This window comes from Dryobates pubescens, chromosome 20 (genome assembly GCF_014839835.1).
Source record: "Dryobates pubescens isolate bDryPub1 chromosome 20, bDryPub1.pri, whole genome shotgun sequence".
Taxonomy (NCBI): domain Eukaryota; kingdom Metazoa; phylum Chordata; class Aves; order Piciformes; family Picidae; genus Dryobates; species Dryobates pubescens.
The window spans coordinates 2,346,386-2,367,208 of record NC_071631.1 but is presented as its reverse complement, the minus strand read 5'-3'; the positions used below and the strand labels follow the sequence as shown (position 1 = coordinate 2,367,208).

The 20,823-nt window shown below is 60.6% G+C and overlaps 1 protein-coding gene across 1 annotated transcript; it reads left to right on the top strand.

Moving 5' to 3' along the window:
- The first annotated feature begins 14,612 nt into the window (after positions 1-14,612).
- On the top strand, positions 14,613-16,249 carry MARCKSL1 (MARCKS like 1). Its single transcript, XM_054170808.1, has 2 exons — positions 14,613-14,767; positions 15,529-16,249. The coding sequence occupies exons 1-2, from the start codon at positions 14,690-14,692 to the stop codon at positions 16,138-16,140; spliced, it is 690 nt and encodes a 229-aa protein (XP_054026783.1). The 5' UTR covers positions 14,613-14,689; the 3' UTR covers positions 16,141-16,249.
- Positions 16,250-20,823: the final 4,574 nt, after the last annotated feature.

Below are 20,823 nucleotides of genomic sequence, written 5' to 3'. Positions count from 1 at the left end.
CCACCCTCTTCCAGCTGAGTGCTAACAGCACCAAGCGGAGTGAGGCTCCCCCGGGCTGGGGAGCAGCAGCTCCCCAACTGCAATCACTTTTGGGGATCTACCACTGACCTACTTTTTAGTCCACAGGGATTGCACACTTCCAGCTGACAGGAACAAGGCAGATCTTTCCAGGAGCAGGGGAAAGCCCCAGTGAAAAGCATTTCCCTTTGCTCTTTGGGAAGCTGAGGGTCCTGCAGGCTCATCCCAGCCCCGTTCCAGGCTGCTGCTGAGGTCAGGCTGTTCCCACGCTCAGCCCAAGGGTCTCCCCCAAACCGGTCGGGCGTGCAGAGCTGTGACTTAGCCCCGAGTCAGGCAGCATGCAGCAGCAAGCCCAGGGCTGGGGGGGTGCTGGTGGAGGGCATGGGGTGTAGCAGCAGGATCAGACCTGCATGGGCTCCCACCCCCACCCCTTGCTTCCTGGGCAGCCACGCTGGAGCCTCAGCGAAGAGGGGAGCCAGAGATTTCCTTCTCCTCGCTCCTGCAGAGCTGGGGTGACCCCCACCCCCGACCTGGGCACCCACAGGGTGAGGACTAGGAAGGGCCTTCTTATCTCCCTGCTTGGCTGATGCAAGGTTTGCTCATTGCTGCTGCTCCCCAGGGCAGGTGACGTCGGTGGTGTCACCTTCCCCTGGCCGGGCCAACCCTTCCTGCGGGGTGATGCCACCGAAGGCTCTTTTACACCCTCCTGGCACCACACTCGGCCACGTGGCTGCTCAGACAAGACCACCAAAGCTTTTCACCACCAGGGTGGTGAGAGCCTGGCACAGGTTGCCCAGGGAGGTGGTGGAAGCCTCATCCCTGGAGGGTTTTAAGGCCAGGCTGGATGTGGCTGTGAGCAGCCTGCTGTAGTGTCCCTGCCCATGGCAGGGGGGCTGGAACTGGCTGAGCCTTGAGCTCCCTTCCAACCCTGACAATTCTATGATTCTCCCCCAGTCCCAAGGTCTCCACTCCCCAGGGTGGTCAGGGTGGGTGTTGGGGCACCCCGAGGTACCCCCCAAGGAATGGAGGCCTCGGGGCTGGAGGGGGTTGCTCAAATCCTGGCTGTTGGGAACAGGCTGTTGCCAACCTTCTGCACCAGCCATGAATAAGTGGATTAGGAGCCAATCTCATTATCACTGCTAGCAGCCTTGGTGAGGGCTGTGGGATGGGGACAAGGATGGGGACAGGGCTGGGGACACTCCTGGGAGGTGGGATCAAGGGTGGGCAGTGCCCAGCGCTGGGCAGATTGTGGCCACGGCGCTTCAACAGCAAGAGCTCTGCTGCCTGCTGATCCCAGAGATGTGGCATCCGGGCTCTAATGAGGCAGGATGGTTAATTAGTCAGTGTCAATTTATGTTAATTAGTTGGAGGAGTCGAGAGACTTGATTCCTCTGCCACCTGGCTGGCACTGGGATGTGCAGAGCCTGGCTGGGAGGAGGGGGGGCGGTGGGGGGCATGTGCCTGTGTGTGCTGCTTTGGTGTGAGGCTGCTGGAGCTCTGCAGCAGGCTGCCCAGAGAGATGTGGAGTCTCCTCTGGAGGCTTTCGAGACCCATCTGGATGTGTTCCTGGGTGACCTACCCTGGGTGATCCTGCTTTGGCAGGTGGGGGTTGGACTTGATGCTCTCTGGAGGTCCCTTCCAACCACCACCGCCCGGCTGGGATTCTGTGGTAGCCACATCCCCAGGGCACAGCCCCAGGAGATGTGACTGGCAGTGTGGGCTTGGCCAGGGGCAGCCACAGGCCAAAGCAAGGTGAAGTTTCCTGTGGGTGATTCATGCTCTTCCTTGACTTTTCTGCCTGTGAACAAGGGCCGAGCCGCAGAGGAAGCCGCAGGGGTTTCCAGAAGGGCTCAGACAAACTTCCCTCTCCCTCCCCCCTGCTGCCACCTCGCTGCCCGCTGTGATTTCCTCTCTCCTCCTGGGGGCAAAACGCAGCCGGTCCGGAGGGGAAGGAGCTGCGTGAGCAGCACCAACGAGACTGGGAAGCTCCCGGTGGTGGGAGCAGAGCTGGGTGGGAAAGATGCCGTGGTCGGATCCGGCCCTCTGCGGGCTGGGAGCTGAGCAGGAGGCGAAGCTGCTCCTTAGCTGTGGGCACCGCATCTTCAGCCGCTCCCGGGGCTTGGTTCTGCTTCTTCAAACAGGATTGCAAGCACAAGAAAAAGGCAAAACCTTAATCCTGCAAATCCTCTGCTGCTCCTGCTGAGGACCTCGGCGTGTGGCGTGGGCTGGCTGTGCCCGGCCCCCACTCCCCCAGTGGCCACGCTGGGGTGCTGGGATTGGGCACTGCCCTGGGGTTGCCCAGCTCAAGCCCCGGAGCAGCTGAACGCGCTGCTCCCCACCCCCACCCCAGCTGAGGTGTTGCAACCACCAAATCGGCTCCAAATTCAATCAGCCACACGCAAACCCGATCTGTTAACCCCTGGCAGGGTGGTGGGGACGTGCCCCCCACCGCGGGCACCGGCACCGGCGTGGCGGTGAGGGCCACGCTGGCGCCAAGGACGTGTGGCACCCACCAGCTCCACGGCCTCCCTGGGGTGCTGGGACCACGGAGCATGGACTGGGGTGAGGTCTGGGCACCCACGGTGGGGTGTGTGTCCCCCCCCCCCGCTGCCCCCGGCTCGCAGCCATCTGGCCAGGGTGTATTAAAGGCAGGGAGGAGCTGGAGAGAAATGAGGTCAGGGCTGTGATGGCAGCCAGGGAACAGGGCAAGGCTGCACCCACCTCATCTCCCTGGCAGCAGGACCCTGGCACTCCCCCTCCCCCCGCTCCATGCCTCCATCAGGATCCAGTTGTGGCACTTTGGGATGCCCTTGGATGCCAACAGGATCTCAAAGCCAGCCCCAGCCCCGGCTGCAGCAGCTGGCTCCTGGGTAACAGGGGATGTGCTGGGTGGACTTTGCCCCTCTGCAGCACTGCCACAGCCTGGCAACACTGGCAGAGCCAAGCAGGAAAGCTGTGCCATGCCTCTTGGGAATGCTGCCCATGCCGTGGGCATCAAGCAGCACCAGGGAAGGGGGAGCAGAACCCCATCCCCCACAGACCCCTCCAAATCCATGCAGGGAGGGCAGCAGGCACCTCCTGGGCTCCCCCGCTGCCACTGCCTGCGATGGGCATGTGGGTGTAGTGCCAAAGCCGTGCCCCTGCCCATGCTGGAGCAGCAGCAGCCTGGCAGTGTGAGTGCCCACAGGCAGCTGCCTGCATTTCATGCATTTTTAAGGAGAAGAAGGTTAGTAGGTCACTCCAGCGCCGCAGGCTCCTCTCCAGCTGAGCTGCTTTGCTGCCAAACCCAGCCAGGCTGGCAGTGAGGGGGCTGGGGTGGGCACACAGCAGCCGTGCCCAGTGCCACGGCAGAGAAAGGCTGCAGCTGCCCCGGGGGCTGCAGAGGTCCTTCTGACCCCACCAGCTCCGGCCACCGTTCCCTCGCCGCGGCAGGAGGGGGATGCAGCCAGGCCGGTCCCTGTCCTGATGCCAGCGGGCAGGGAGCTGGCATGAACCACGCTGGGGGGAACTGAAGGTCCCCATTAAGGTCTGGCAGATGCTGGGGCTCCAGCACCCCAAGCCACGGGGCCCCACGGAGGCCGGCAGGGTGTGGTGGTGGCGGCGGAGAGGCAAAAGGCACCGCGGTTAAAAGTTAACACAGAGACAAAGGGAAGCCAGGATGGCAGCGCCGGCGTGGCCACACCAGTGCAAACAGCAGAGTTTATGGTGGCTCAGGCCTGGGAAAGGGGTGAGTGGCTCTGTCTCAACCCTGCCTGGCCTCTCCCTGTGCCACCATCACCCCGGGGTGGCATCGGTGCAGCCTCGCCAGTGCCTGTGCCCACGCTTGCAACACCTCTGTGAGGATCAGCAGACACAGGCTGGCACCAGCACTGCTGCTGGCTGAACTCAAACCTGGGGTGAATCCAAAGCTGGAGTGAACCCAGGGCTGGGGTGAACCCCAATCTGGATTAAACCCACACCTGGGCTGGGTGAACCCAAATCTGGGCTAGATGAACCCAAATCTGGGGTGAATACAAATCTGGAGTGCCCCTAGAGCTGGGAGGACCCCCAGTCTGGATTAAACCCAGACCTGGAGGGGGATGAAACCAAATCTGGAGTGAACCCAGACCTGGGGTGGGTGATGCCAAACCAGGGGTGAAGGCAGAGCTGCGGCCAGGGCTGGGGTGGGTGAAGCCAGGGCTGGGGTGGGTGAAGCCAGGGCTGGGGTGGGTGAAGGCAGAGCTTGGTGAAGGCAGGGCTGGGGTGGGTGAAGGCAGAGCTTGGTGAAGGCAGGGCTGGGGTGGGTGAAGGCAGGGCTGGGGTGGGTGAAGGCAGAGCTTGGTGAAGGCAGGGCTGGGGTGGGTGAAGGCAGAGCTGCGGTGAAGTCAGGGCTGGGGTGGGTGAAGGCAGAGCTTGGTGAAGGCAGGGCTGGGGTGGGTGAAGGCAGAGCTTGGTGAAGGCAGGGCTGGGGTGGGTGAAGGCAGAGCCGCGGTGAAGCCAGGGCTGGGGTGGGTGAAGGCAGAGCTGTGGTGAAGCCAGGGCTGGGGTGGGTGAAAGCAGAGCTTGGTGAAGCCAGGGCTGGGGTGGGTGAAGGCAGAGCCGCGGTGAAGCCAGGGCTGGGGTGGGTGAAGGCAGAGCTGTGGTGAAGCCAGGGCTGGGGTGGGTGAAGGCAGAGCCGCGGTGAAGCCAGGGCTGGGAGCCACGGCAGCCATGCAGCTCCCTGCCGCCGCGCAGCCCCCACCCCGCATCCCGCAGCCGTTGCCATGGCTACGGCCATGCAAGTCTGGGCGAAATGCATCTGCTGATGCAGCCGTGGGGGTGGGGAGGGCACTGCTGCTCCCCAGTGCTGCTGCCAGGCAGGAACACCACCTCCCCACCCCCCACCTAACAGGTCCCCACCAAGCCCATAACCAACTGCTGTCTCCTCCCAGGACCTTTGCTGAGAGCCAGGGCAGGAGACTGGGGCTGTGGGAAGGGTGGATGCCAGAACCCTGCCGCAGAGGGCTGCAGGCTCCCTTTGATGGGCTACACCACGGTGAAAGCCCAGAGGCTCCCCCAGCCCTGAAAGTGGTGCAAGAGGTTTTTCAGTGCTGAGGAAAGCCCAAAGAAGGGAGGTCAGAGAGCTGCGGGTACAAAACCCCTGCAAAGCTCTTCCCATCGCCTGCCCGGGAGGCAGAGAGCTGAGTTGGCACAACTGGGACGTCTGGGAGGCAAAGTGCTCCCCATAACCACAGCACCCGGCTGGGGCATGGAGCAGCCCCCCTGGAGCCCAGCACCAGGGGCTCTGGGTGCTGCTGGCCCTCAGGCTCCCTCCCAGCCCTGCCGGTGGCTGTGGTGGCCCTGGGGACACTTTCGGTTTTGCTCAGAGGAGGAGGAGGGGAATTCTGCTCCCGGCGTTGAGCAATCCAGGCTGGGCACAGCCGGGGATCAGGGAAGGAGGGGATTTCTGATGGAAAGTTGCAGACAATCCCAGCCCTGACGTGATTCCCCAGCCCAGCTCCACGCCGGCTCCTCCCTCGCAGCCCAACCTGCTGGGGGCTGAGCCCCCTGCCCCCTCCCACCGGTGTGCGATTCGGGGGAGGGAGTTTTCCTGGCACCCCAGGATTTACTGGGAGCAACAAGTACCCCCAGCCCCTTAAATCATCCCGGATCCAGGTGGAGGGAGCAGCAGTGGGGAGGTTAAAGGCATTGAGAATGCACAGGTTCCTCAGGAGGCTTTGGAGCTCGCAGTCCACTCAGATGAGTGGGGATGGAGGTCTGCATCTCTCGGGGCTGGAGGTCTGCGTCTCTCGGGGCTGGAGGTCTGCATCGCTCGGGGCTGGAGGTCTGCATCTCTCGGGGCTGGAGGTCTGCATCTCTCGGGGCTGTTTTTCCAGGGTACCAGAAGGCAACAGCCCTCTCAACTCCATCGTTTCCCAGCACCCCTCCAGCACCCCCCCCATCCCTCCAGCCCTTCTCCCGGGCAAGGTAAAAGCTAAGCCCGTCCTGGATGTCCGTCTGTCTTTCCTGCTGGCTGTCCACCCAGCCCATGGCAGTCCCCTCCCCCCACGTCCATCCTCTGCACACAGTGGCCTCTCTCTGCCCGGGCCCGTCAGATGTTGCTGAAAAGGAACAATGCGAGGTATTGTCTGGCCCTGCTCGCAGGCATCAAAACCCAGCAGCGCAACAAAAAGAGACATTGACTTGCAGGGAGAAAGAGGCCCATAGAGCCCGGGCTGCTGGCCCGGGGGAGGGATCCCTGCCCCGCAGCATCCCAGCGCCGCTTTCCTGTCCCGGCTCCGGCGGTGCCGGCTGCCCCGCGACGCGGTCGGCTGGATGCCACCAGCCCCGGGGACTGGGCTCAAAGGGGTCACCACGCGGGGGGCTGGTGGTGGAGAGGATGGGCTGCTGGGCCCCATGGACAAGGGATGTCCTTGGGATCAGCATCACAGAAGCTCAGCGTGGTGAGGGTTGGAAGGGACCCCTGGAGATCATCCATCCCAACCCCCCTGCTCCAGCAGGGCATCCTCAGCAGCTTGCCCAGGAGCACAGTGGCCAGGAGGGGGTTGGCAGCTCTGCAGAGGAAACTCCACAACCTCTCTGGGCAGCCTGCTCCAGGGCTCCAGCACCCTCACCCCGAAGGAGTTTCTCCTGTTCAAACCTCCTGGGTTCCAGTTTGTGCCCACAGCCCCTTGTCCTGTCCCTGGGCACCGCTGACAGAGGTCTGACCTCATCCCCTTGCCCCCCACCCATTGCTCAGATCCCCTCTGGGGCTGCTCTTCTCCAGGCTCAACACCCCCAGGGCTCTCAGCCTTTCCTCCTCACAGAGATGCTCCAGGCCCCTCAGCACCTCTGCAGCCTCTGCTGCACTCTCTCCCTGTCTCCCGTGGCAGCAGACATGCACGGTGCTGGCTGCACTCCTGCTGCTGCATGTGCCCAGGCTGGGACCCCCTGAGCCAGGCACCCACCCCCACACCTCCAGGGACATTCAGGGCTCACCCACAGCTGTAGCCTCTGAGAACAGGGAAGGAGAAGTGGCACCAGCACTGCTGCCACACTCACACAGCCAGGGCAGGGACATGGCATCTGCTGCCATCACACAGCCACAGCTCCATGGAGCTTGATGGAGGCATTGCCCCGAGTAGGAGCAACAGCTGACCCTAACCCATGTCCCCATGGCAGCCTGAGCGCCACCACATGTCCCCAGCCCTACTGGGAGCAGCCCACTTGCACAGGAGCAGCCAAGGCAGTGGCTCAGCTCTGAGGTTCTTTCTGCAGCCAGTCACAGGAACATGGCAGAGGTGACCCCAGGGATGGAGGGAGCTGAGCCCACCTTGCTGAGGCAGGAGAAGATCACTGTCCCCAGGAGAAGAACAGCAGCCTGCCTCTGCTGTGCATCCTGGCTGTGTATCCCCCACGGCTGGACTCGATGTGGGACAATGCCCAGGAGCCACAGCATCCCCTGCTGCGTGTCCCAGCTGTGGCCACGCTCCAGTGGCACCTCTGCAGGCAGCTCCAGAGGAAACAGGATGGGAAAAGCTCCACTTGGACTGAGCATCCCTTTTGTTTCCATTATAAACTTCCCTTCCACCGAGGAAGGAGGCTCTGAGACACGCTCCCCACTCACCCCCACCCAGGGGACCCTGCCAGCAGCACTGGCTGGGATGGGATGGGGCAGACCCTGGTGTGTGGCAGCACCCAGCCACCCTCCCCAGCCCTGCTGCCAGCTGGAGGCTGCAGTCCTGCTCTCCCAGACACCCGCTGGCAGCTGTCCTGCTCCTGTAACGTGCCTGAAGCGGCAGTGCTCGGCCTGCTCAGGGTCAGGGAGCCCTTTATCAGCACTGAGATTCAGCCCAGGGCAGGGATACAGCAGATAAGGGGTGTGGGAGAGCCTCCTGCCCGGGCCAGCCTGATCTGCTGGGTTCCCGTGGCCGGCAGGAGTAGGGCAGTGATCGTCCCTCTGTACTCAGCACTGGTGAGGTCACACTTCAAATCCTGCCTTCAGTTTGGGGCCCCTCACTCCAAGAAGGACATTGAGGTGATGGAGAGGGTCCAAAGAAAGGCAAAGAAGCTGGGGGAGGGTGTGGAGAACAGGGCTGGTGAGGAGCAGCTGAGGGAGCTGGAGGTGGGCAGCCTGGAGAAGAGGAGGCTGAGGGGAGAGCTTCTGGCTCTCTACAGCTCCCTGAGAGGAGCCAGGTGGGGGCTGATGTCTTCTCCCTAGTATCAGGTGATAGAAAGAGAGGAAATGGCCTCAAAATGTTCCAGGGGAGGTTTAGGTTGGATGTGAGGAAAAATTTCTTCACTGAAGGAGTGGCCAGGGATTGGCACAGGCTGCCCAGGGAGGTGCTGCAGTCACCACCCCTGGAGGTGATCAAGAAACCTGTGGCCATGGCACTTGGGGCCATGGTTTAGTGGCCGTGGTGGGGTTGGGTTGATGGTTGGATCAGTGATCCTGGAGGCCTTTTTCAACCAAAACAATTATCTGATTCCTGTTCTCCTGGGAGGAGTTGGGAGAGAGCAGCAGGCTGGGAAAGGTCAAGGTGAGGCTCTCCATGGGGTGTTGAGCTTCACCATGCAGAAACTCCCCCAGGACTGTGCCCAAGGGATCATTCTTCTCCTGCCACCCAGGCAGCCCATCCCAGTCACCCTGCTGATGGGTTTGAGGTTAGAGGCCTTGGCTTTGTTTGCAAATGCTCCAGCTCCTGGCCAAAAAGAAGGGCAGGTGGTCTCTGAGATAAAAACAAGGGGACTGCTCTTTCTTTCCTCCACCATGACTCACAGCTGCCAACCTCTGCCCCCAGCCACCCCTCCTTGAGCAGGGCAGGGGGCGATGGGGAGGGAGAAAGGCCCTGGGGTGGGAAAGAGGTGCTGGTCCTGCAGGGTGGGATGTGGGGAGGATGTTACCGGAGTGAAAAGCAAGGCCAGAAATAGCAAAGGCAGTTACACAAGGCACTGGTTGCCATGGGATCTCCCCAACCCAAAGTGACTGGCTCTGGCAGGCACAGAACAGGCCCTTTCTTGTGTTTCTATGGGAAGTCAGCTCCTTGCTGCAGCCTCCCGGGCTGGAGCCTTTCCCAGGGCAGGAAGGATTCGGGAACGCCGGCTGCGGCGTCGGCTCCGTGCAAGCAGCAGGGAGAACCCCCCCAGGAAAGACCTCAGCAGCTTCTTGCTTGGGTCCAGGACACTTCACTGGTGTAAATATCTGAAGGACACTCAGCAGCCAGCCTGAGTGACTGCACAGCCCTGAGCAGGCTTGGTGGTGCTCAGCTTCTGCTTGGGCAACAGGCTGGAGAGATCCTCTTGGCCACCACTGACCTCCTGCCTGCCTGTCCTCAGCCAGCCCTCATCTCCTGCAGAACCCCCCAGCATGAAGCTGGCCAGACTTCCCCTCTGCAGCTGTGGATGTCCTCACTCAGCACCCGTGGTCTCCCCCAGCCCCTCTGCCCCAAGCCCCTTCTGGGCTGCTCAGCTGGAGCACCGCTCACCGTAGGGACCGGGGGGGTGGCCACGTACTGGAGCCCTGGGAATGCCATGGGTGGGCATGGCTGGTGGCCACAGCTGAGGCAGACCCCCAGGCCCTATCCCATGGCTACTATTTTTATCCAAGGGCCATTCCCATGCTGGAGCTGCTGTCATGGGAGACGCTGGTACTGCCCAGCCCTGCATAGAGCACAGCCCAGCCCTGCACTATCCCTGCTGGAATTCTCTCCCTGGAGAGATCTAATTAGCTAATTCCTTTGCTATTTAGCAATCAATATGGAAATCCCTCTGCTTTATACCCAGTGTTGCTGGTTGCCCTGGCTGCCCCCATCCCCTCCCCCTCCACTAACACCATTAGAAACCCTCCAGCAGATGATCAGAGGCTGATGAATGGCTCCAGATCCATAAATAACTAATTGCACTAATTCTTCGTTAAGGGAATACAGTGGGTGGCAGGAGAAGGGCAAAAGGGCTGGGGGGCTGCACCCTCCTGCCCCACTCCAAGCTCCCTGTCCACCCCAGTGCAGGGGTGGGGTGGGGGGAGCTGAGCTCTCTGCTCTGCTTTGCAGCCTGGCAGCGCTTAGCACCTAATAAATTAATAATCAGCAGGCAGCGTAAGTAGGGCTGGGGAGCGGAAAATAACATCCGCCAGGATCTCGCCTCCCCGAGGCCCTCCAGGCAGGAGCAGCGTGGCAGAGAGGCAGACAGATTTGTCTGCCTGTCCATCTGCTGGAGGAGCAGACGGACAGACAGGCAGACCCGTCATCTGCCCGTCTGCCTGCGCCCGGCAAATCCCCGGCGCTGCCCGGGCGGCCAAAGCCCCTGGAGCCGGCAGGGATCCCGGCAGCAGCCTCTGCCCCGCTGCCTTTCCCTGCCTGACCTTACACCCGCGGGATGGAGGAGCCCAAGGCAGGGCTGAGGCAGCAGGGAGCGATGGGGCCGGTGGAGAGCAGGGCTGGTGCTCGCACTGGTCTCTGCTGGGAGGGGTTGGGTTTGGTTCATGCCGGGAAGCCGTCGCTGTGCGCAGTGCAACCTCCTCCCCCTGTGGCACCGCTCCTGGCACACAGAGAGTCACAGAACCACCTGGCTGGAAGAGACCCTGAGACCATGCACTCAGCCATAACCTAACATCTCCCTGGGCACAGCTCCTAGACCCACCTCCCTAAGCTCCTCACCCAAGTAGCTTTTGAACACCTCCAGGGAAGGGCGCTCCACCACCCCCGGGGGCAGCCTGTGCCAGTGCCCAGCAACCCTTTGGGTGAAGAAATTGCTCCTCAAGTCCAACCTAAACCTTCTCTGGTGCACCTTGAGGCCATTTCCTCTCATCCTGTCACTTGTTACTAGGGAGAGGAGACCAACCCCCGCCTGGCTCCAGCCTCCTCTCAGGGAGTTGCAGAGAGCCAGAAGGGTCTCCCTTCAGCCTCCTCTTCTCCAGGCTGAACACCCCCAGGTTCCCTCAGCTGCTTCTCATAGGACTTGTGTTCAAGAGCCCTCATCAGCCTTGCTGCCCATCTCTGGACACACTCCAGCCCCTCAATGTCCTTCCCAACACCCCCTGTGACACAGGGAAGAGGGAGACAGCCTCTGCCCAGGCTGGGAGCTGGAGCAGTTAGCCACAGGTCTGCCCGTGGGGTCCCACCCTCACCCCACAGAGCAGCAGGGCTCCAGCACCAGCTGCCAGCATGGCCACACTGAGCACCACTCCTGAGCCAGCAAAGCCCTTCTGGTGCCACTGCTGCCATCAGGACAGGCATCTGCAGCAGATCCAGGGCTGTGGAAGAGGAGGCAGGCTGGGGAACGCTCCGGGGAAGGTCTCTATTTATAGCCACGTCCCTCACGCCGCGCCGCAGGAGAGGGCTCTGGAGAAGAGAGATGTGGCACCTGGGGATGCCTCCCCGATGGAAGCAGCTGGCAAGCAGCTGGCAAGCAGCATGCCAGGTTTCCTGCATCGCCTCTGATGGTGGGGGGAGGGCTGTTCCCCCCCTGCCCACAGCCAGGCTGCATCTTGACCTGTCCAATCAGGCCAGGGGCGTCTCATCTGCCGGCCCTGGTGGCAGGGGAGCAGCAGGCTGGAAAGTGCTTCCTGCCCTCCAGCAAAGCATGCAAGGGACCTGGGCTTTGCTTGGGGGCTGGGGGTCGCTGAGCCAAGCAGCCTCAGCTGAGCCAGCAGCACAGAGCGTGGTGACAGCACCAGGAGCACCCTGCCAGCCCCAGCCCAGTAAACCCCACCCCAAATCCTACCACTGAGGAAAGCATCTTCCCAGCAAGCAAGGAATGGAGCTGTGCATCCCCAACCTGGCAGACAGAGCTGCACAAGGGCTGCCACCAGCACCCCAAAAGCTGTGCCCCCAGAGCCCCCTCTCAGCTCACAGCTCCCACTGTGATGGTGCAGTTGGGTGGGGGGCTGCTGGTGCTGCTCACCTCAGTGCTTCTCCTGCAGCTTTGGCACAGGACAGGAGTGCCTCAGGGATGTGGCAGGGATGGGTGGTCTCAGATGGGCACTGAGAAACCTGGAACTCCGTTGGGTTTGCTTGGCATGGCCAAAATGTTGTCTTGCTGCAGTGATGGGGTGGCATGGTGGGATGGAATGGGTCAGGATGGTTTGGGATGGGATGGGATAAGAATGGGGAAGGGATGAGGATAGGGATGGAGCTGGGGATGGGATGAGGCTTGGGATGAGATGGGACAGCAGCATGACCACCCTGTGTTCCTTGCAGAGGAGAGCCAGGGCAAAACGAAGCTCAGCAGAAAGGCAGAAAACCACTGCCAGGAGGTGAGAAGAAAAGAGTGGGGTTGGCACAGCTGCTGGCTGACACTTGCACAGCTGCTGGGGCAGAGGCAAGGACTCTCCAGCTATGACTCTGCCAGGCTCTGCTCCCCAGCAGGTAATGGCTGGGGACACTGGCCTGGAGCAGCAGCAGACTCACAGAATCATTAAGGTTGGCAAAGCCCTTGAAGTCCAACCAGAACCTACCTACCATGACCACTAAACTACATCCTGGAGCACCACAGCTGTCCACAGCTTCTTGGACAGCTCCAGGGATGGCAACTCCAGCACCACCCTGGGCAGCCTGTGCCAGTGCCTGGCCACCCTTGCAGGGAAGAAATGGTTGCTAATCCCCAACCCAAACCTCCCCCCCCGGTGTTTGCCAACTCAGCAACACCCTGGCTTGGACACTTTGTCTTCCCAGAGCTTAATGACCTTGCTAGGCTCCGAAGGGCGCGTGCCAGACCAGGGGGTACCTCCCCCACGGCTCCTTGGCAGCCCTGACGGGCAGCTCTCCATCCCACAGCCGGCCAGAGGCGTGGGCAGCCAGGCCAGCAGCAGCCCAGCAGCCGTTCCAAGGCTTTATCATCAACTGGCCACCAAAAGTCAATAAGGAAGACGCTGCCTGCTTTAATTAACAGCGCAATTTCGCTCTCCCAGGGGGTGAGATGATGTGGGGGGCAGGGAGGGCAGAGACAAAACATGACCTTGTTGGTGGAGCACACACAGTGGCACATTGTTTCCCCCCCCCCCCCCCCCCGGGAGATGCTGGCCTTGATCCTGCTGGGGCTCTGCAGCACAGCTGGAGGCTGTGGGGCTCAGGGGGTGGGGGGTGGGGGCCTGCTGCCTGCGCTGGCTCCGTGGGTGCAGGGTGTGTGGGGAGCACCGAGGACATGGGGGCTCAGGACATGGCACTTGGCAGCATGGCCCCTGCTGCTGGTGGGGTGTGGGCTGGCCAGGGGGCACTGGTGGCTTGGAATCACAGAATCATGGAACTGATGAGGCTGGCAGAGACCTCTGAGCCCCACAAGCCCAGCTGCTCTCCTGCTGCTCGCCTGCAGCTCACACCCCCATGCTGCTGCTAAAGCCACTGCCACTAAACCACATCCCTCAGCACCACGTCCATGAGGCTTTTGAACACCTCCAGGGAGGGTGGCTCCACCACCTCCCTTGGCAGCCTCTTCCAGTGCCTGGCAACCCTTTCTGTGAAGAAATTCTGTCCTAATCCCCAACCTAACCCTCCCCTGGCACGACCCGGGGCCATCTCCTCTTGTGCCACTCTTGCATGGGAGGAGAGACCAAGCCCCACCTCACTGAGGTGGTTGTAGAGGGTGATGAGGTCTCCCCTCAGCCTCCTCTTCTGAAGACTAAACAACCTTAAAATGACGGAGTCCAACCATAACCTGTACACAGCTGGCCCTAAGCTCCTCATCCAAGCATCTCCCCTCCAGGGATGGTGACTCCACCACCTCCCTGGGCAGCCTGGGGCAGTGCCCAGTGTCACTTTTGGTGGAGAGACATTTCCTGGTAGCCAACCTCACTCAGCCTGCCCTGGTGCAACTCCGAACAGGCTTGGACAGGCACAAAAGAGTCTTATTTTGGGGAGCACCCTGCAAGGAAATCGTCTGTGCCTGGAACCCCCGCTCCAGCCGCTGCTGGCCGTGACCAGCGGCCCTGGCAGCAGCAGGAGGCTGCAGGACCCTGGCCAGTGTTGCCAGCCACTTGGGTTTGCTCTCAGTTTCTTTTCTCCTCAGTTCTCCTTTTCCAGGAAAGCAGAAATCCAGGAGGACAAAGAAGCTGCTCTGTGCGCCAAGGGAGCACAGGGAGGTGGGAGCCAGGCTGTGACGAGTTGTGCCCCACATCAAGACCTTCCAAGAACTGATGGAGCTCACCCTGCAGGGAGCAGCACCCTGGGGTGTCAGGGTGCACCATGGCACTGTCCTGGGAGTGATGGGGCTGGGATGAGCAGCACCGTGGGACCCTCTCAGCAGTGCTCCCGGTGTTGGGGGCACCCCGGGGGTGTCAGGGCTGGGAGGAGAGCATCCCAAGGGTGACCGGGCTGGGGTCAAAGGCATCCTGGGGTGACAGTGGTGGGATGAGCATAAATAACGCCGGGGGTGTCGGGAGCGGGATGAGCAGCACCCTGGAGGTGAGAGGGCTGAAGAGAGCAGCACCCCGTTCCCCTTCCCCCCGCACCCCCCGCATCCCACCTGCTGCTGCCCCGGTTCTCGGGGGTCTCACAACCGGGGAAGGGGAAGCAGCAGCCCTCCGAATCTCCCACCCCCCAATCCCCAGTCCCCAATCCCCGCCGGGGCGCTGGCTCCATCCCCGTCCCCCGCCCCCGGGGCGGGCTCGCTGTCGGCCCGCCCCCTCCCCGTGCCTTATTACCGGGGCTGCGGGGGGCTCGCCCTACTCCCGCCGAGCGCAGCCGCCGCGGCGGGGTCCCTCGGCCCGACGTGCCGCACCATGGGCAGCCAGGGCTCCAAGGCGGCCAAGGCGGACGGGAACGCCGCCGACACCGAGCCCGCCAAGGCCAACGGGCAGGTAGGTACCAGGGGAGAGCAGCGGCGAGCCCCGCTGGGGCGGGCTGGAGAGGAAGGGGCTTGGGGGGGGGGGGGCAGACAAAGGCGGCGGCGGCGGCTGCTCGGTGGGGAAGGGGCGATGATGGTGGTGGCGGTGAGCCCGGAGGGGGTCGGAACTCCCGGTCCTGCCCGTCGGGCACCGAGCGATGCGGCACCGCCCGCACCGCGCCCCGGGCTCCCTCCCGGCCCCGGGCGGGGGCCCCGTCTGCCGCCGCGCCCCGGTACCGGGTGTGGAGCGCGGGCGCCGCCCGGTGGTAACGCACGGAGCCCCCCCCACCCCCCGTCCAACCCCATAGTATAATCCCCCATGCCCGGTGCGTCCCCTCTCCCCATGCGCTCTCCATGCCCGGTGCCACCCTTTCCCCAGCTGTCTGCCGGTGGCAGCGCCCCGAGCCCTCCGCTGTACTGCTCGCCCCCATCCCCGGTGCCCCTCCGATGCCCGGAGTGTCCTCCTCATCCCGGTGCATTCCCCATCCCCGTGCCCCTCCCGTGCTCGGTACACCCTTTATTCCCACCTGGGCATCGGTGGCAACTCTCCCCACCCCCACCCCGAGCCACCCCTTATGCCCAGTGCAATTCCCCCCCGACCCTGGGCATCCCCTCCCCTATGCCCCGTTCCTGCCCTTTCCTTGGCTGGGTGGGGGGTGGGATTTTGGGGAGGGGGTGCTGAATCCTAGCTGTGCCTAACACTCTGCTCTTTTTCTCCCCCCCTTTCCTCCACAGGAGAATGGCCATCTGAGGCTCAATGGGGACATGACACCCAAGGTGGGGGGCCAGGCTGTACCCCTGAACGGGAACGGCTCAGCTGAACCCCTCAAAGAGGAGAACAAGGAGGAGCAGGACGGTGGAGACACCATCGAGCCTGCCCCCCCTGCCGAAGGGGGGGAGGCTAAACCTGAAGGTGCTGCAGCCCCCAAGGACACCCCCAAGAAGAAGAAGAAGTTCTCCTTCAAGAAATCCTTCAAGCTGAGTGGGATCTCCTTCAGGAAGAACAAGAAAGAGGCTGGGGACTCCTGTGGGTCCTCTCCCACGGAGGACCAAGGCAAGGCAGAGGCCAAGGGCGAGGAGAACCCCGCTTGCTCGGGTGGGGGGACGGAGCCATCGGCTCCCCCCGAGGAGGGGGCGGCGGAGGAGCCCGGCAAGCCCGAGGAGAGCCCTGCCGAGGGGCAGCAGGGAGCTGAGCCCAAGAGGGAGGCTGCAGAGGCAGGGGGAAGCCAGGAGGAGGAGAAGCAGCAGGCAGGGGAGAGCCACGGGGACACAGCCAAACCGGAGGAGCCCTGCAAACCCGCGGAGCCTGAGCCTCCAGCAGCTCCAGCGGAGCAGAAGGAAGAGTAGAGCCCACCTGGCACTGGCCTGACTTAAGACTCTTGACTCCGTCCCCTCCATCCTGGTAACACCACGGACTCCACACCCCCTGCCCCGCCTAGGACTGACACCACTTTCTGCACCCCCCCTCCCCCAGAGCTCTTCTCTTTCCCTTCCCTTGTTAGAAAGCTGGTTTGGATTCCCACCACCACCACCACGGAGTAGCTCTGACCTTACAAACCCTTTCAAACTGTGGAGGAAGGACTATCCTGGACCTAACTGGAATTTACAGTTTGTGAGACCCCCCCCTCCCTCAACCTTCCCACCCCACACTCTGGTGTCTCTGCTTGGTCTCCTGGCTGACCCCCACTCCAGCCCCCCCCCGAGCCAGGGACTGTTCAGTGGATTCCTTTTGATTTTAGTTCCCCCATCCCCCCCTCCTCTGTTTACATTCCTGGCTCTGACTTCATTTAAAGTATTTTGTGCTCTTTTTATAGAGATCAACGGTTTCAAAGCTGATCTTGGGTAGCTGGGTTGGGGTTGGGTTGGCTTCTTTTTGGTTTTATGATGTCCTACTCTTGGCTTAAAACCCCCTCCCCCCCTCCCCCCTACAGCTTGTAAGTCTGCTGTGTTTAATTCTGCTTCTAGGGGATAACTTTTAGGGGGGGAGGGAGGGAGAGGGGAGGTTGGGAAGGGGTTGGGAGGGGGCTACCGTGTGAAGCCACATTTGGGTTTGGGGTGGTGGGGTTTTTTTTCCCCCCCTTCCCTGTAAATAATTCTTTCTTTATTTTATGTTTGTTGTGGGGTTGTTTTGGGTTGTTTTTTTTTTTTAATGGCCAAACCAATTTGATTTGCAGTTTTCTAACTTCTCAAGGGGGGGGGGGGGGGGAAAAAACCCAAAACAAAATGAGTTTAAAAAAAAGGGGGCAAAGGAAGAAGAAGACAAAAACCAAATCACCAAAAGCTGTCTGAGCTTTTTTTTTTTTTCTTGTAACATTTGGAAAAAAAGGAATAAATGGTGACCCCTTTCTGGGTCTGAGCTCTGAGTCCTTCTTGTCCTGGAGAGGCCAGACAAGGGCTGAGGGAGGAGATGCTAGCAGTTGCTTATTGAGTTCACCAGCTGCTGCATTTAATCAGCCCCCAGCCCTGGCTCTGCTGGCAGTTAATTGACTTGCAGCAGATGCAGAGCTACAGCCACAAAGGACTTTCTCACACTCCGGCCTCTCCTCGCTTACCTTCGGATCCCAACTGCTCAGCTGGCTGCTTGCTACCTGCTCTCCTCGGGCTCCAGCTCATCCTTGCCTGGGTGGGGAGGGAAAAGGGGTTGTTTTCTTGCCTTCTGAGGAGGGCTCTGGGGTGAGACTTCCGTTTGAAGCTTGGCTTTCTTCAGTTTTAAGTGATTCTTTTTGTTTGGTTGGGTTTTGGTGGCTTTAGAATAGGGTTTGGCTCTCTTCTCCCCTGTAAAGACACAGTAGAGAGCCAGATCCATGCCCTGGGAGTGAAGATTGACCTCCAAAGAGAAGATGAAGGCACAATGGATGCCTCTGTCATGTCTCCTGCTCTCTGCACAGGGCTGGGGGTGGGTTTTTCCCCCACCCCACCCCCCAAGCCAGGCATGCAGCAGAAGGCAGCAGCAGCACTGCCCCTCTCCAGCAGCTCCAAGGCAGCAGCCTCCAGCAGAGCTCCTCCATTTAACAGCCTCTTCCCCATTGCCCCTGCTGCTTGGGCTGGCAAAGGAAGCGAGGGAAGGCAAGGACCTTTGTTTGCCCCAGCTGGCACCACCCTGGCATGGCAAGGCCTTGGGGTAAGGCCCATCCCTGGTCCTTCAGGTAGGTGGAAATGGCCCAAACCCTTTGTTTGCCACACCGCATCCTCTGGTGGAGGTGGGAAGGCAGAGTGAGCACAGCAGGATCTCCATCCCTGTTTGCCCCCCCCTCAAAAAGGGGTCTTTTAGGTGCAGGCATTATGCCCTGGGAATGATTTGGCAGCTGGGTGGTGGGGTGGGAGGCAGGGCCAGGCTCTGGCTCCCTGCAGCCGCCGCAGAGCATCGTGGCAGCCATCTTAAGAGAGAGGCTGGAAGGAAGAGGAGCTGCAGGCATCATCTGGCAAGGGGGGATGGTGGGGGGAACTCCTGAATTGTTTTGTTTGAGGAAGAGAGGATTTGAATTGTCTGCTCTGGTGAGAAAGGAGAAGCTGAGTTTCCTGGGGGGGGGGGGGGTTGGGTTGGTTATGGCAGCAATAAAAGTCAACTGTGCCACACAAAGCCTTAGCTGCACCACCCTGGTTTGGCTTCTGAAGCTTTTGTGTCCATTTCAGGTGGGATCTCAGCACTCAGTTGCAGGATTCTCTTGCTCCTAATTAAGGACAGGATTTTTTCCCCCCCCCCCTTTATTTACATTTTTTGTTTCACGTGAATAGCAGATAAACCCCACTGAAGGTGAGCCAAGAGCTGGTCCTCCCTGCCCACAACTCCTTTATTCCTTGTCCAGATTAGCCTTGCTTTCAGGGCATCAGCTGCTGGAACACCAACCAAACCACAAACCCAATTAGTGGCAGCAATGCTGCTGCCACTGAGGGAAGAAACAAGGGAGGGGGGAAGAAAACCCCCCCCCCAACACACCCCTGTGACCCTTAGTGGAGGAGCTGTGAGCAAAACAAAAGAGAAGACTGAAAACCAAACCCCAGGGTATTTTGATTTAGCTCAGCTGGAGGGGCAGGGTCAGGAGGAGAAGTTCAAGGCTACTTGTATGAAATACAGAGGAAAGGATAAAAGCAGTTCCCCCTCTTCCCCCCCCAGCATCTCTGGAAGAAACCAGAGGGAAGCTTTCAGGTGCAGCACAAGCACTGGGTCAGATGAAATCCATAGGATCCAAGGCAACACTTCCAGCTCTTAGCAGCAGAGAAGGGCTTTGGTTGGCAAAGCCCTTTCAGATCACCCACTCCAACCATTTTCTGGCTCTACCCTGTCCATGGCCCTCAGCACCACAGCTCTGCCTCCTGGAAACCCCTCCAGGGCTGGGGATTCAGCCACCCCCCTGGGCAGCCTGGGCCAGGCTTTGAGAACCCCTTACTGGAAAAGTTTTCTCTGATAGTCACCCCCTGGGCAGCTTGAGGCCACATCCTGTGACTAGTTACCAGGGAGAAGAGACCAACCCCCACCTGGCTCCAACCTCCCTTCAGGGAGTTGTGGAGAGCCAGCAGCTCTCCCCTCAGCCTCCTTTTCTCCAGGCTGAACAAGTCCAGGTGCTCTTCTGAAAGAGGAGGGAAAGCAATCATGGCTCAGTTCACCTTCCTTTCCCAACCCTTCCAAGAGCTGTCCTCTCTTCTTGCTGGGCCCTACCATCATGATCACAACCCTGTGAGTTGCCAGCTGGAGCAGAGGAGGCTCCCCAGGAACATAAGGAAAAACCTTTTCACTGGGAGGGTGCTGGAGCAGGCTGCCCAGAGAGGTTGTGGAGTCTCCTTCTCTGGAGGCACTCAGAACCAGCCTGGATGTGCTCCTGGGGGACCTGCCTTAGGTGATCCTGCTCTGGCAAGGTGGGGTTGGACTGAAATGATCTGCAGAGATCCCTTCCAACCCCTGATTGTGTGATGCAGGAAAGGTGTGGCCATGGCACTTAGGGGCATGGTTTAAAGGCCATGGCCTGGAGGATGCTCTTAAAGGTCTCTTCTTGGATTCTCTTTTCCACTGCTGGCTTCAAAAGCCAACAACTCCTCCCCTCCCCCCCCCCCACCCCCCACTCCCAAGGTGTTAGAAAGCAGCACAGCCTCACACCAGCCATAGAAATGTACCAGTTTTATTACAAAGGCTCTCAAAAAGTCAAAATAAAAGCATCTTTAAAAAACCCACAATTAGCTTTCCCCCACCCCCACCCCTCCTATGTTTCCCCTCCCCCCCTCTTCCCCAGACACAAAGTGACACGGAGCTCTCTCGGCTTCACGTACAAACACTGAAGAGCAGGAGTGAGACAACTCACTCAGCATCAAAGAGACTAAGGGGGAAAAAAAAAACACCCTTAAAAAGGTCACTGTGGGAAACAAAAATAAAGGGGAGGGGGGAGGGGAGGAAAGAAGCATCTAAAAAACGAACCCCTTTCAGGAGTAAGCTGTGGGAAGTTAGCAGCATTGTTAGAGTGGAAGCCAGCCGCAGCGCTCCCCGGGAGGTACGAACCCTCCTCCCCCCACACGGAGAAAGGAGAGCAGTGAGTCAAAAAAGCTGCCAGCAACCACCTTCTGCAAAGCATTTGCACCTCTGTGTCCCCCCCCCCACCCCGGCCCCCCCCAAAAAAAGTCAGCTGCACGACACCAGATGCAAAAGAAAAGGCCAGGTCTGGGCACAAAAGAGCTTGTAGGAGCCGGGAGATGATGTGTGGGAGGAGGAAGAGGAGTAGGGATGAAAGCGTACAGAGCCCCATCTGCTGTTCCCTTCCACAGATAACAGCTCAGGAGGCTGATAACAAAGTTCCTCTTATTTACTGGCCTTGAGAGCAAAGGAGAGGAAAGGTCCAGCCTGAAAACATTGGTGACTTCACCTCGGGGAAGAGCTTTAGAGCAAGGGACACAGCAAGGAGAGGCTTCGGCCTCGGGGGCCTGAGGTCTGGGGAAGTGCTGCAGTGGTTTCAGCTGAGGACAGAAAGCAGGCCTGGCAGAGCACAGGTCAAGTCCTGGCTCAGGTCAGTCCTGGCAGAGCACAGGTCAGTCCTGGCAGAGCAC